Consider the following 12,952-nt stretch of genomic DNA (forward strand, 5'->3'; position numbering starts at 1 on the left):
CATTTAGTGAACCTAGCAAAATAGGCAAGCAAAAAACAAGTGTGGGATTGCACTTTTTTTGCAATTTCACTGCACTTGGAATTTTTTTCCCGTTTTCTAGTACACGACATGCTAAAACCAATGATGTCGTTCAAAAGTACAACTCGTCCCGCAAAAAATAAGCCCTCACGTGGCCAAATTGACGGAAAAATAAAAAAGTTATGGCTCTGGGAAGGAGGGGAACGAAAAACGAAAACGGAAAAACGGAAAAAGCTCCGGGGGTGAAGGGGTTAAGGCCAAAGTCCGCTGTGTCCATAAGAGGACAGAAGCCCATTCCATGTACAGGGCATTGGCTGCAGGTGATTGTCGATTATGAGGTCACGGAATGTTGTGACGGTGACTCGGCAACTGGCGAGCGGAATCCTCAGAGAGCTCCAGCTAGCGCAGGGTGAGGAGCCTTCCATTATCTGCTGGTTTATGTCCTGTCCTATCCCTCGTGTCTGTGACTTCCTCTCCTCATTTCCCTCATTCTCTAATAATATCTGAACTTTTATTTCACTAATGAGCAAAATGTGTCATTCATGCAACCGGCCTTCTGTCTTTGTATCCAGCATCCATACGTGGGTACAATGCAGAGCAATGTAAAGATAACTCATAATTAAGAATTTATCATCATTTCCATAAATCTTTATTTTTTACCAGTTACTTAAAGGGCCACTGTCACCCCCCTCCAGCCGTTATAAACTAAAAGAGCCACCTTGTGCAGCAGTAATAATAATGCATAACACAGTACGGGGCGGGGATTCCAAAGGTGGCTGGCCGCGATGCCCGCGCAGGCGCAGTGTGCAAGCCTGGCTGGGACGTCAGACGGCCAGAGCTTACTGCGTCTGCGCAGGACACCAGTACACAGCGCAGGCGCCGGTTTTGAAACGATAACGGCGCTGAGGGGGCGGCGCCGAAAGCGCAGGAAGATTGGAGTGACGGCAGAGGAGCTGGCCAAGCTGGGGAGTGAGGACCCGCCTCCCTGGCTAGAGACAGGAATTGTGGCTAAGTATAAAAACGCTTTATTTGGGGTATACTTGAACCTAAAACTAAAAGAGCCACCTTGTTAGAATGCAGCATTACTGCTGCACAAGTGGCTCTTTTAGTTTATAACGGCTGGAGGGGGGTGACAGTGGCCCTTTAATGTTTAGAGAGTGCAGGAGATCAAGTTGTTCCTCGTGAAGGGGCCCAGTTGGTGTAAGGAGACTTATAGGCCAGTGCTGCTCTGGGAATTATAAGATGCAAGTTGCCCGTTTAGGTGAAGAGGACAGGAGCTCTAGTGCCCCCTATTGGCAGTAGGTTTGCACTGATAGGAAGCAAAGCACCCGAAACACTTGTCAGTAAATGGAGCTTCCTATCCTGAGTCATGTGCCGCGGCTCATTAAAGGGTCGATATTCACTTTTAGCATTGCTACCTCCGATGGGTGGCACTAGTGCTCCTGTCCTCTTCCTCTGTGAAGTGAATATTTGCTTGATATTTGGATAATTACTTTGATATCTCTGATATAAGGTTTCGGCTTAAGGTAAAGAATCTAAGAGGGTTGTACAAGATTTGAAACATTCTGCTTTGTTTCTTCGAAAACCAGCGCCACACCTGTCTGTTGGCTGTGTGTAGTATTACAGTCCTGCTCTGCTCACTGCTATGACGCAGAGTTACAATGCCACACACAGGATAGGAGTGGCGCTGTTTTTGGAAGAAAGCAGTTATGTTTTTGTAATCCTGCACATTCCCTTCAATCACCATTTCCCAGATACGGGATTGGTTGCAGGTTTTTGTCCCTTCCGATGGTTCCTGTTATTACTGATGATTAGTAATCCAGGGCGAGTGATGGCATCACACGGTGACATCACGGTAACTGCCGAGGGGACACTCACTAGAGGGAAGCAGTTGGCAGTGAAGTGTGAGATAACTTTGTATTGGCCTCTTTCTATGTCCTTTATTATGTTCTGTTCGTTTCTCCTCACTCTGTAGGTATTAACCCTGTAATGTCAGGACGTCACTTACCCGTCCTTATAGATTCTTGTTCCCTTTAAAAAGTGAATCTTTATTTAATGAGCCGAGGTGTCGGTAACCGACTGATCCCCCTTTACTTCTTCACAAATATCCAAATAGGAATGAAATACAACGTCTGCTAACATTGGTTTTTTTTCTATCCTTTTATTATTGTAGTGAACCTGAGCATTTTAAGAGGAGAATAAAAAAGCATTAAAAAAGAGGAGAATAAGGTAAATGCTTACTTATCCTAAATCTGCAATTTGTCTGATAGACTGGGGCCTCTCGGAGTCACCTTCCATGTCATCCATAATCTCCTGCAATTCTGCTTCCCACAAGGAAACATTCAGGGTATGTTCCCACGGTCAGTAAACGCTGCGGGTTGAACGCTGCATACCTCCACAGAGTCCAGCCCGCAGCGGCCAGATGTTACAGCATAGTGGATGGGATTTCAAGAAATCTCATCTCCACTATGCGTGCACGGACACCTCTGGCTTCCCTGCAGAGACGGACATACGGCGCGTCTTTCTAGACCGCAGCATGTCTATTTATCTTGCGGAAACACTCAGTCTCTGCAAGATAAATGCCATCCGTCCAATGTATAGGACACGGCGATTCCGCTCGGTTCAATGAACACATGCAGAATCCCCTGCGTTCAAAAGCCGGGCAGCGCTTTGGACGGAGCGAACATGTGATGAGTCCAAAGGGCTGCCAATTACTGACCGTGGGGACGTAGCCTGAAGCTCCATGTAAGGAGAATGGCAGGTGACTCTGTATTACTGCCGAGCAGTAGCCTAAGGCCACGGTCACATGTTCAGTATTTTACATCAGGATTTGTAAGACAAAATCAGGAATGAGTGAAAAATACAGAAGTGGTGACGTGGTTCTATTATAATATTCATCTGATTGTTCCATTCTGATGTAAAATACTGACCACATAATGAATGTGTGAACGTGGCCTCATGCCAATTCAGATGTGGCAGATTTGTAGTGTCCACATTTTTGGAAATTCAGTCATAGGGTAAAATTCATCTTAGCACTCATAACCATATGGGACAAAAGAAAGGTTCCGATATCTGGACCGAAAAAGCAGACGAGTGTCATGCGAGTACAATGCGATTTTCACATCTAGCATCCGATTTACATCCGATTGCAATGCGGTTTTAATATGCGCTTTTACATATAGGAGTTCTCTGTCATTTACACATCATTTTCAAAGGAAATATTCATCAAAAACACACACATATATATATAAACAACAGAATATAACTCCAAGAAAATCAAACCACATCTCAGTACCAATGCTTTCTGGCTGATGTTTTGGTCACTTTTGAATGTTGGTTGTGCTTTCACACTCGTGGTAGCAGGAGACGGACTCTACAAAACACACAAGTGGCTCAGGTAGTGCAGCTCATCCAGGATGGCATATCAATGCGAGCTGTGGCAAGGTTTGCTGTCTGTCAGCGTAGTCCAGAGGCTGGAGGCGCTACCAGGAGACAGGCCAGTACACCAGGAGACGTGGAGGGGGCCGTAGGAGGGCAACAACCCAGCAGCAGGACCGCTACTTCAGACTTTGTGCAAGGAGGAATAGGAGGAGCACTGCCAGAACCCTGCAAAATGACCTCCAGCAGGCCACAAATGTGCATGTGTCTGCACAAAAGGTTACAAACTGACTCCATGAGGATGGTCTGAGTGCCCGACGTCCACAGATGGGTGTTGTGCTCACAGCCCAACACCGTGCAGGACGCTTGGCATTTGCCACAGAATACTAGGATTGACAAATTTGCCACTGGCGCCCTGTGCTCTTCACAGATGAAAGCAGGTTCACACTGAGCACATGCGATAGACGTAACAGAGTCTGGAGATGCCGTGGAGAATGATCTGCTGCCTGCACCATCCTTCAGCATGACCGGTTTGGCAGTGGATCAGTAATGGTGTGGGGTGGCATTTCTTTGGAGGGCCGCACAGCCCTCCATGTGCTCACCAGAGGTAGCCTGACTGCCATTAGGTACCGAGATGAGATCCTCAGACCTCTTGTGAGACCATATGTGGTGCGGTTGGCCCTGGGCTCCTCCTAATGCAGGACAATGCCAGACCTCATGTGGCTGGAGTGTGTCAGCAGTTCCTGCAAGATGAAGGCATTGAAGCTATGGACTGGCCTGCCCGTTCCCCAGAGCTGAATCCGATTGAACACATCTGGGACATGATGTCTCATTCCATCCACCAACATCACGTTGCACCACAGAATGTCCAAGAGTTGACGTTCTATTTAATTAAAAAACTTTATTCTGGCTGTGTCTTTATTTAACATGTAACAACTATAGGATTAGTAATGGATATGTTTGGGGTGAAAATTGCAGAAAAAAGGATTTTTTTATAAGATGGGGGTCCGTCTTATTGTCCGAATTTAAGATCTCTTACCTGAGGGCAGGCAGTGGCAGAGCAGGGTCACAGGAGGCATGGTGGTGGCAGAGGTGAGGTGATGCTGAGGTGCGGTGGGCGGAACGGCGTGCACCTGAGCAGGGTCCCATCCTGCTTAGGTGGGCGACGCCATGGCCTGGTGTCCATGGGGAGGTTGCGGCAGTGCTGTGGCGGCGGCAGATGTGCGGTCACTTCCTCAGGTGGCGGCGGCCGCCAGGGTCCCTCCCACATTTGAGGTGAATCCGCGGCCCGGTATTAAAGGAGAGCAGCAGAGCTGGGTGAGTTACGGTTTTCCCGGTGGCGGCGGCCATCTTTCTGAGGCCACGCGTGCGCAGATTCAGTACTCTGCTTCCCAGGGCTTCAGAAAAATGGCCGCGGGAGTCCGCGCGTGCGCAGATGGAGATCGCGGTGGCCATTTTCCTGAAGCCGAGATCTCAATCTGTGAACTCGGCTTCAGGAAAATGGCCGCCACGATCTCCATCTGCGCACGCGCGGCCTCCCGCGGCCATTTTCCTGAAGCCCCAGGAAGCAGAAAACTCAATCTGCGCACGCGCGGCCTCACGAAGATGGCCGCCGCCACCGAGAAAACCGTAACTCACCCAGCTCTGCTGCTCTCCTTCAATACCGGGCCGCAGATTCGCCTCAAATGTGGACGGGACCCTGCTCACGCCATACCGCTCACCGTGCCACATCATCCCCACACCTCTGTCGCCGCCACAATGCCGGTAAGCCTGCGTTCCAACTATAAGACGCACCCCCCATTTTCCTCACAATTTTTTTGGGGAAAAAGTGCGTCTTATAGTTGGAAAAATACGGTACATACATGTCCCCTAATTTGCGCACACACACACACAATACTAATTGGATTGGTCACTGACATCTACAGTATATATCTACCTATTCTGCATCTGTTTACTCTATGTAAACCATGTCTTCTATCCTGTCGGCTTCTGTAAAATCACTAGAATTAATTACCGGCTAGCCTTCTATCTATCTCTCTATGAAATATTTTATATATATCTAATATATAAAGCTGAACGTGTGTATGTATGTGTGTGTGTCTGAGATTGGCATCTGAACCGTCGCAGCTACAGACACAAAATTTTGCACAGTCACACGTCTGGACCCTGAGAGCGTCATAGGCTATGTTGTGAGGTGAAATTTTAACCCCGCGCTTTCCAATTCACCAAACAATTTTGCCCCTATCTACATAATGGGGAAAAAATGAAAGGAAAAGTGTTGGAGGCAAATTAACAGCTGCCAGATGTGAACAAGGGGGACTTAAAGAATGACAGCGATGGCGCCAAAGAGTATATACTGTACAGTTGCTAAGGTGGGGCCGCGACATGGGATAATCACCACACCACCACGGGGATATGAACACACACACAAAATGCGCCACACACTACCACGTGCTCGAACACATATACCACCCTCAGCGCACATTTCACCACACATACACCAACCTCGCCACATAAAAGTCGAAACACAAAAGTCGCCGCTCAAAACTCGCCACATGCAAAACTCGCCATATGCAAAACTCGCCACACGCAAAACTTGCACACGCGGAAAAATTGCCACATGCACAAAAGTTGCAACACATGCAAAAGTTGCCTCACACAAAACTTGCACATACTCAAAAGGCACCACACATAAAAATCGCCACGCGCAAAACTCGCCATGCGCAAAACTTGCTGCACACAACTTGCTACACTAACCTGTCACATGCAACTCGACACACAAAAAGTCGCTACACGCATGTCGCCACACAAAACTCATCTCACAAAAGTCGCTACATGCATGTCGCCACACGCAACTCAACACACACAACTTGACACATGAAACTCGCCCTAAAACACACACAAGTCTGGTATTATCCTTCAAAAATAAAAATCTGATTAATAAGCAGACAAACTACAAGAGCAACAAATGTACCATATAGGAATCCGGCAGCTGTCAGTCACATGACCTGTCTATTATGTGTATGTGTGAGCTAATATATACTGCCAGGGGGGAGGGCTTCCTGTTGGCTGGGGATTTATCAGGCTGCCAATAGCAACCAATCACAGCTCAGCTTCTATTTTGCTACAGTTAATTAACCTGAGCTCTGATTGGTTAATATAGGCAACAAAGACATTCTCAGTATAACAAAGCTAATATATGTTAAGAAATGCTTCTATTAGCTTAGTTTTTGCCTTTTAATGATTACATTTCTATCTATTTGTTTTGTGGTTTTTGTGTGCAGAATAAATTTTTGTTAACACATTCTATTTTGCTAACAGCAGTCATTAACCCGGGCGAAGCCGGGTAGTACAGCTAGTATATATATATATATATATATATATATATATATATATATATATATACTGTCGCTATATAAATATATATATAAATAATATGTGTCACTGACATGTGTATATACGGTATATATGTATCCTATGTGTATATTTCTATTCTATTCTAACCTGTCAGTGTGATTTTACTGTATGCAGCAGATGAGTTACCGGCTTTTCAAAGGACACTGGTGCGTAAAAAACGGACAGCACTCGCATGGTGGGAGTGCTGAGTGTTTTTTTCTCGCACCCATTGCCTTGCATTGGCGAGTCTCGTCTAAGATACGCAGCAAATCACAGCATGCTACGATTTTTTTCTCAGTCCAATTTCAGCTGAGAAAAAAGTCACAGATGAGATGTAACCCATTGAATAACATTGGTCAGAGTGCAATCCGATTTTTTATCGGATTGCACTCGTCCGTTTTTTTTGCAAATGAGTATGAGCCCTTAGGCCCCCTTCACACGTCCGTAGAAAACAGGTATTGGAAAAACGGTACCGGTGCCATCAGTGTGCTATCAGTGAGCCATCTGTACCATCAGTGTTCCATCAGTGTCTCATCAGTATCTCATCAGTGTGCCATCAGTGTGCCATCAGTATCTGATCAGTGTGCCATCAGTATCTGATCAGTGTGCCATCAGTATCTCATCAGTATCTGATCAGTGTGCCATCAGTGTGTCATCAGTGAGCTGTACGTGTTTTACATGGACCCATAGACCTGTATTGGCTCTTGTCATCAGCGCTGACGGTAAAATACGGACATGTGAGCAGTCCCACATGTTATACTGGGTACGTGTGGATATCTTCTCCAGTACATGAGAAGATGGATGACACACGTACATGTGAAGGGGCCGTACACTACGCCAGTTTTCTTCATGCAAAAGTTGTAAATTTTAGTGACCGTTGATCTTCTGTTATCATCTGATACAATCATTGCTAATTGTCTTCCTTACTCTTCTATAGGATGATGTCAGATCAAGAAGAGGAGGAATTCCTGTAAGTATAACATGTAATTGGGATCATTGATTCTCCTAGACTCTCCCTGTAATAATCCACCGCAGAGATGTTCGCTATCAGTCTGCACTGGTTATATGAAGGCTCAATAGGATCATCTGTCTTCCTACTATTTTGGAGAATGTGTAAGAGTAATATTATTCATTCTTTTTTCTTGTCTTTTTCTTTAGTAAATGGATTGAATCAGTGAAGGCATGGAAGCCAAAATACAAGTATGTATCTTACTACATCTCTCCACATCCATCCATTAGTAGTATGTGTAGAATAAGGGGAGGACTCCATAGTGATGGTATCATGACATTACTGCTCTCTATCACGGGCATTTACAATGTTTCCATATGAACGATAAAATTGCTTTCAATAATAAAGAATTTAGGCCACGTTGAATTCTTCTTACTGCTCCTCATCCCTTTTCTTCATAGGATAACAATGAGGTTATGAGTAAATTATGGTCAGGCCGGAGTCACACTAGAGAGGACTACGGAGGAGTGCTAAGTGAGAAGAAATCGCATGGCACTCGGACCAGTGTTACTCTATGGGGCAGCTCCCATCATCCGTTGTTTCCTCAGCCGTATTTTAACTGGGAGGGAAATTGCAGCATGCTGAGATTTGCACCGTATATCGGCCGAGACTCGCCAGTGCAAGTCTATGGGGGCGAGAAAAACTCGCTCACCACACGGACCATCAGGGTGACTTGCGAGAAATACGGACCGGTGTCCTATAGAAAAGCCGTTAATTCAGTGCGGTGTACAGTAAAATCACACTGACCGGTTACAATAGAATAGATAGAATAGAAATCTACACATAGTATAGGTGTATATATATACTGCATGTCAGTGACACACATATATGTATCTTTATATGTCATACAGAGCTAGATAGCAGAATAGCCGATAATTCATTTGTCGGCTTCTAAAAAATTTGGTGCCAAAACAGAAACCAACACCACAAGATAAAAAAGGAAAGTGATTTTAAAAAAGCTGCAAATGATGAGCCAAGGTGTAAATGATTCTGTTAAAGGAAGGGATTTCCACTTACTAAATTTATAGTTATCAAATGGAGGATCTCTCCTTACACCTCGATATCGATATCAACTATTATCGCCGAACTTGGCTATTAATAATTAATATACACTAAATATGCCTCAACGTTATCTTTCCTTTATGCTATACACTGACTGAGACAAAACAGTGTAACGATAAAGGATATTTATTACACACACACAAGTCTGCAGTCTAGAACATACATATATATTTATACCCAAGCTAGCGACTATAAATATATATATATACACATATACGGATACTACAACTCTAATACAGTAATATCACTACAGTATACAGTGATATCCCAGCAATAACACAGTAATAACCCACAATATCCAGGTAATATCACAACAATATCACACAATATAAAAACCCACAATTAACTGCCCGATTACCCAAATCACGCACACAATATCAGCCCTCCCATCTATAGCTTACTAACCCTAAGGCCTAAGAGGTTACAGGGCCTAGTAAGAAAAGGGGGTACAGAGTATACTTATCCACCATCCATGATCATTCCAGCATGCAGGCACAGCAAAAAAGAGAGAACCAGCTGGTCTTGTCCCTTATATGTGACCAGCTAAAAGCGGTGTGTCCAGCCTCAGGTGTGGGGGATGAGGTCACAAGTCTATTGTCCACTGGCAAAGGTACATCCCCTCAATCCTAAAGGAAACTTGTTTTTCCAGCTCATGGCAGCTTTGTTTTACAGCAGGCTGGAGGGGGAGCTTCATGTGGAACACATGGCAGGATTATATCACTAAACACATCTCTATGTAAAGATATACATTTTGGGGCACTTCCCCTTCTACAGATTCTCACCACAGCTGTATGTTCTTTTATAGGCACAAAAAATCGAAAAGATTTATAAGACCTTCCCGCGTCCCGGCTCTGGAGACTATTTTGTAAGTTGGTGTAATAAACGGTAATATTTATTAGAGGTTCCTCCATATAATCTATTGCCATAATCAATGTATCTATAAGGGGGAACGATGTAAAAAAGCGTAGGAAATGCAGGAGGATTTCACATAGGGCGCAGTCAGACAGCCATATAACAGGGATGACGATTGCATCGCAATGCTCGGACTGGCCGGCGGCTATCCCAGCCCTAGTGTGACAGTTACATAGAAATACATGGTGTCATGCTCAGGTTCGGAGAGCCGCCGGCCAGTCTGAGCATTCCCATGCAACAGTCGTCCTTATTTTACGGCCGTCTGACTGCGCCCATACCCTCATTGTCACTGTGCCACCAGCAGCCGACACAGGGGCACTCATGTTTAAAAACTGTTCTAAGACAAAGTATCAGTGTGGCCCATCAGAGCCAATCAGATTCCAGGTTTTAGCATCAGTTTCCTTTAACCCCTTAAGCCCCAAGGGTGGTTAATGACCGGGTCAATTTTTACAATTCTGACCACTGTCCCTTTATGAGGTTATAACTCTGGAACGCTTCAACGGATCCCGGTGATTTTGACATTGTTTTCTCTTGACATATTGGGCTTCATGATAGTGGTAAAATTTCTTTGATATTACCGGCATTTATTTGTGAAAAAAAGCGGAAATTTGGTGAAAATTTTGAAAATTTTGCAATTTTCCAACTTTGAATTTTTATGCCCTTAAATCACAGAGATATGTCACACAAAATACTTAATATGTAACATTTCCCACATGTCTACTTTACATCAGCACAATTTTGGAACCAAATTTATTTTCTGTTAGGGAGTTATAAGGGTTAAAAATTGACCAGCAATTTCTCATTTTTACAACACCATTTTTTTAGGGACCACATTACATTTGAAGTCATTTTGAGCAGTCTATATGATAGAAAATAACCAAGTGTGACACCATTCTAAAAACTGCACCCCTCAAGGTGCTCAAAACCACATTCAAGAAGTTTATTAACCCTTCAGGTGTTTCACAGGAATTTTTGGAATGTTTAAAAAAAGAATTAACATTTAACTTTTTTTCACCAAAAATTTACTTCAGCTCCAATTTGTTTTATTTTACCAAGGGTAACAGGAGAAAATGGACTCCAAAACATGTTTTACAATTTGTCCTGAGAACGCCGATACCCCATATGTGGGGGTAAACCACTATTTGGGTGCATGGCAGAGCTCAGAAGGGAAGGAGCGCTATTTGACTTTTCAATGCAAAATTGACAGGAATTGAGATGGGACGCCATGCTGCGTTTGGAGAGCCACTGATGTGCCTAAACAATGAAACCCCCCACAAGTGACACCATTTTGGAAAGTAGACCCCCTAAGGAACTTATGTAGATGTGTGGTGAGCACTTTGACCCACCAAGTGCTTCACAGAAGTTTATAATGTAGAGCCGTAAGAATAAAAAATAATATTTTTTCACAAAAATGAAGTTTTCGTGCCCAATTTTTTATTTTCCCCAGGGTACCAGAAGAAATTGTACCCCAATAGTTGTTGTGCAATTTGTCCTGAGTATGCTGATACTCCATATGTGGGGGTAAACCACTGTTTGGGCGCATGGCAGAGCTCGAAAGGGAAGGAACGCCGTTTGACTTTTCAATGCAAAATTGACTGGAATTGAGATGGGACACCATGCTGCGTTTGGAGAGCCCCTGATGTGCCTAAACATTGAAACCTCCCACAAGTGACACTATTTTGGAAAGTAGACACCCTAAGGAACTTATCTAGATGTGTTGTGAGAGCTTTGAACCTCCAAGTGTTTCACTACAGTTTATAACGCAGAGCTGTGAAAATAAAAATTCTTTTTTTTGCCACAAAATTTTTTTTTTAGCCCCCAGTTTTGTATTTTCCCAAGGGTAACAGGAGAAATTGGACCCTAAAAGTTGTTGTCCAATTTGTCCTGAGTACGCGAATACCCTATATGTGGGGGGGGGGAACCATCGTTTGGGCGCATAGCAGAGCTCGGAAGGGAAAGGGCGCCATATGGAATGCAGACTTAGATGGATTGGTCTGCAGGCGTCACGGTACATTTGCAGAGCCCCTGATGTACCTAAACAGTAGAAACCCCCCACAAGTGACCCCATATTGGAAACTAGACCCCCCAAGGAACTTATCTAGATGTGTTGTGAGAACTTTGAACCCCCAAGTGTTTCACTGCAGTTTATAACGCAGAGTCGTGAAAATAAAAAATCATATTTTTTTCAACAAAAATTATTTTTTAGCCCCCAGTTTTGTATTTTCCCAAGGGTAACAGGACAAATTGGACAACAACGTTTGGGGTCCAATTTCTCCTGAGTATGCCGATACCCCATATGTGGGGGGAACCACCGTTTAGGCGCATGACAGAGCTCGAAAGGGAATGAGCGCCATTTGGGATGCAGACTTAGATGGATTGGTCTGCAGGCGTCACGTTGCATTTGCAGAGTCCCTGATGTACCTAAACAGTAGAAACCCCCCACAATTGACCCCATATTGGAAACTAGACCACCCAAGGAACTTATCTAGATGTGTTGTGAGAACTTTCACTACAGTTTATAACGCAGAGCCGTGAAAATAGAAAAACATTTTTTCCCTCAAAAATGTTTTTTTAGCCCCGCAAATTTTTATTTTCCCAAGGGTAACAAGAGAAATTGGACCCCAAAAGTTGTTGTCCAATTTGTCCTGAGTACGCTGATAACCATATGTTGTGGTAAATCCCTGTTTGGGCGCACGGGAGAGCTCAGAAGGGAAGGAGCACTGTTTTACTTTTTCAACGCAGAATTGGCTGGAATTGAGATTGGACGCCATGTCGCGTTTGGAGAGCCCCTGATGTGCCTAAACAGTGGAAACCCCCAATTGTAACTGAAACCCTAACCCAAACACACCCCTAACCCTAATCCCAACCACAACCCTAACCCCAACACACCCTTAATCCCAAACACTAACCACACCCCTAACTCCAACACACCCCTAACCCTAACTTTAGCCCCAGCCCTAACCCTAACTTTAGCCCCGACCCTAACTGTAGCCCTAACCCTATCCCCAACCCTATCCCCAACCCTAACCCTAGCCCTAACCCTAATGGGATAATGGAAATACATTTTTTTTATTTTATTATTTTTCCCTAACTAAGGGGGTGATGAAGGGGGGTTTGATTTACTTTTATAGCCTTTTTTTAGTGGATTTTTATGATTGGCAGCTGTCACACACAAAA

The 12,952-nt window shown here is 44.3% G+C and overlaps 1 protein-coding gene across 3 annotated transcripts in view; it reads left to right on the plus strand.

Moving 5' to 3' along the window:
- The first annotated feature begins 770 nt into the window (after positions 1-770).
- LOC143783374 (uncharacterized) overlaps positions 771-12,952 on the plus strand; it is a 76,873-nt gene continuing 64,691 nt past the window's right edge. For 2 of the 3 annotated variants that reach the window (XM_077271792.1, XM_077271790.1), the window contains exons 1-5: positions 771-1,030; positions 2,192-2,247; positions 7,730-7,762; positions 7,951-7,992; positions 9,669-9,728. In XM_077271792.1, the coding sequence (XP_077127907.1) occupies positions 7,731-7,762; positions 7,951-7,992; positions 9,669-9,728 (134 nt within the window). In that variant the 5' untranslated portion in view covers positions 771-1,030; positions 2,192-2,247; position 7,730. Of the gene's footprint in view, positions 1,031-1,901; positions 2,248-7,729; positions 7,763-7,950; positions 7,993-9,668; positions 9,729-12,952 lie in introns of those variants that run through there. The other variant, XM_077271791.1, reaches the window with a different exon arrangement.

Source organism: Ranitomeya variabilis, chromosome 6 (assembly GCF_051348905.1).
Source record: "Ranitomeya variabilis isolate aRanVar5 chromosome 6, aRanVar5.hap1, whole genome shotgun sequence".
NCBI lineage: Eukaryota > Metazoa > Chordata > Amphibia > Anura > Dendrobatidae > Ranitomeya > Ranitomeya variabilis.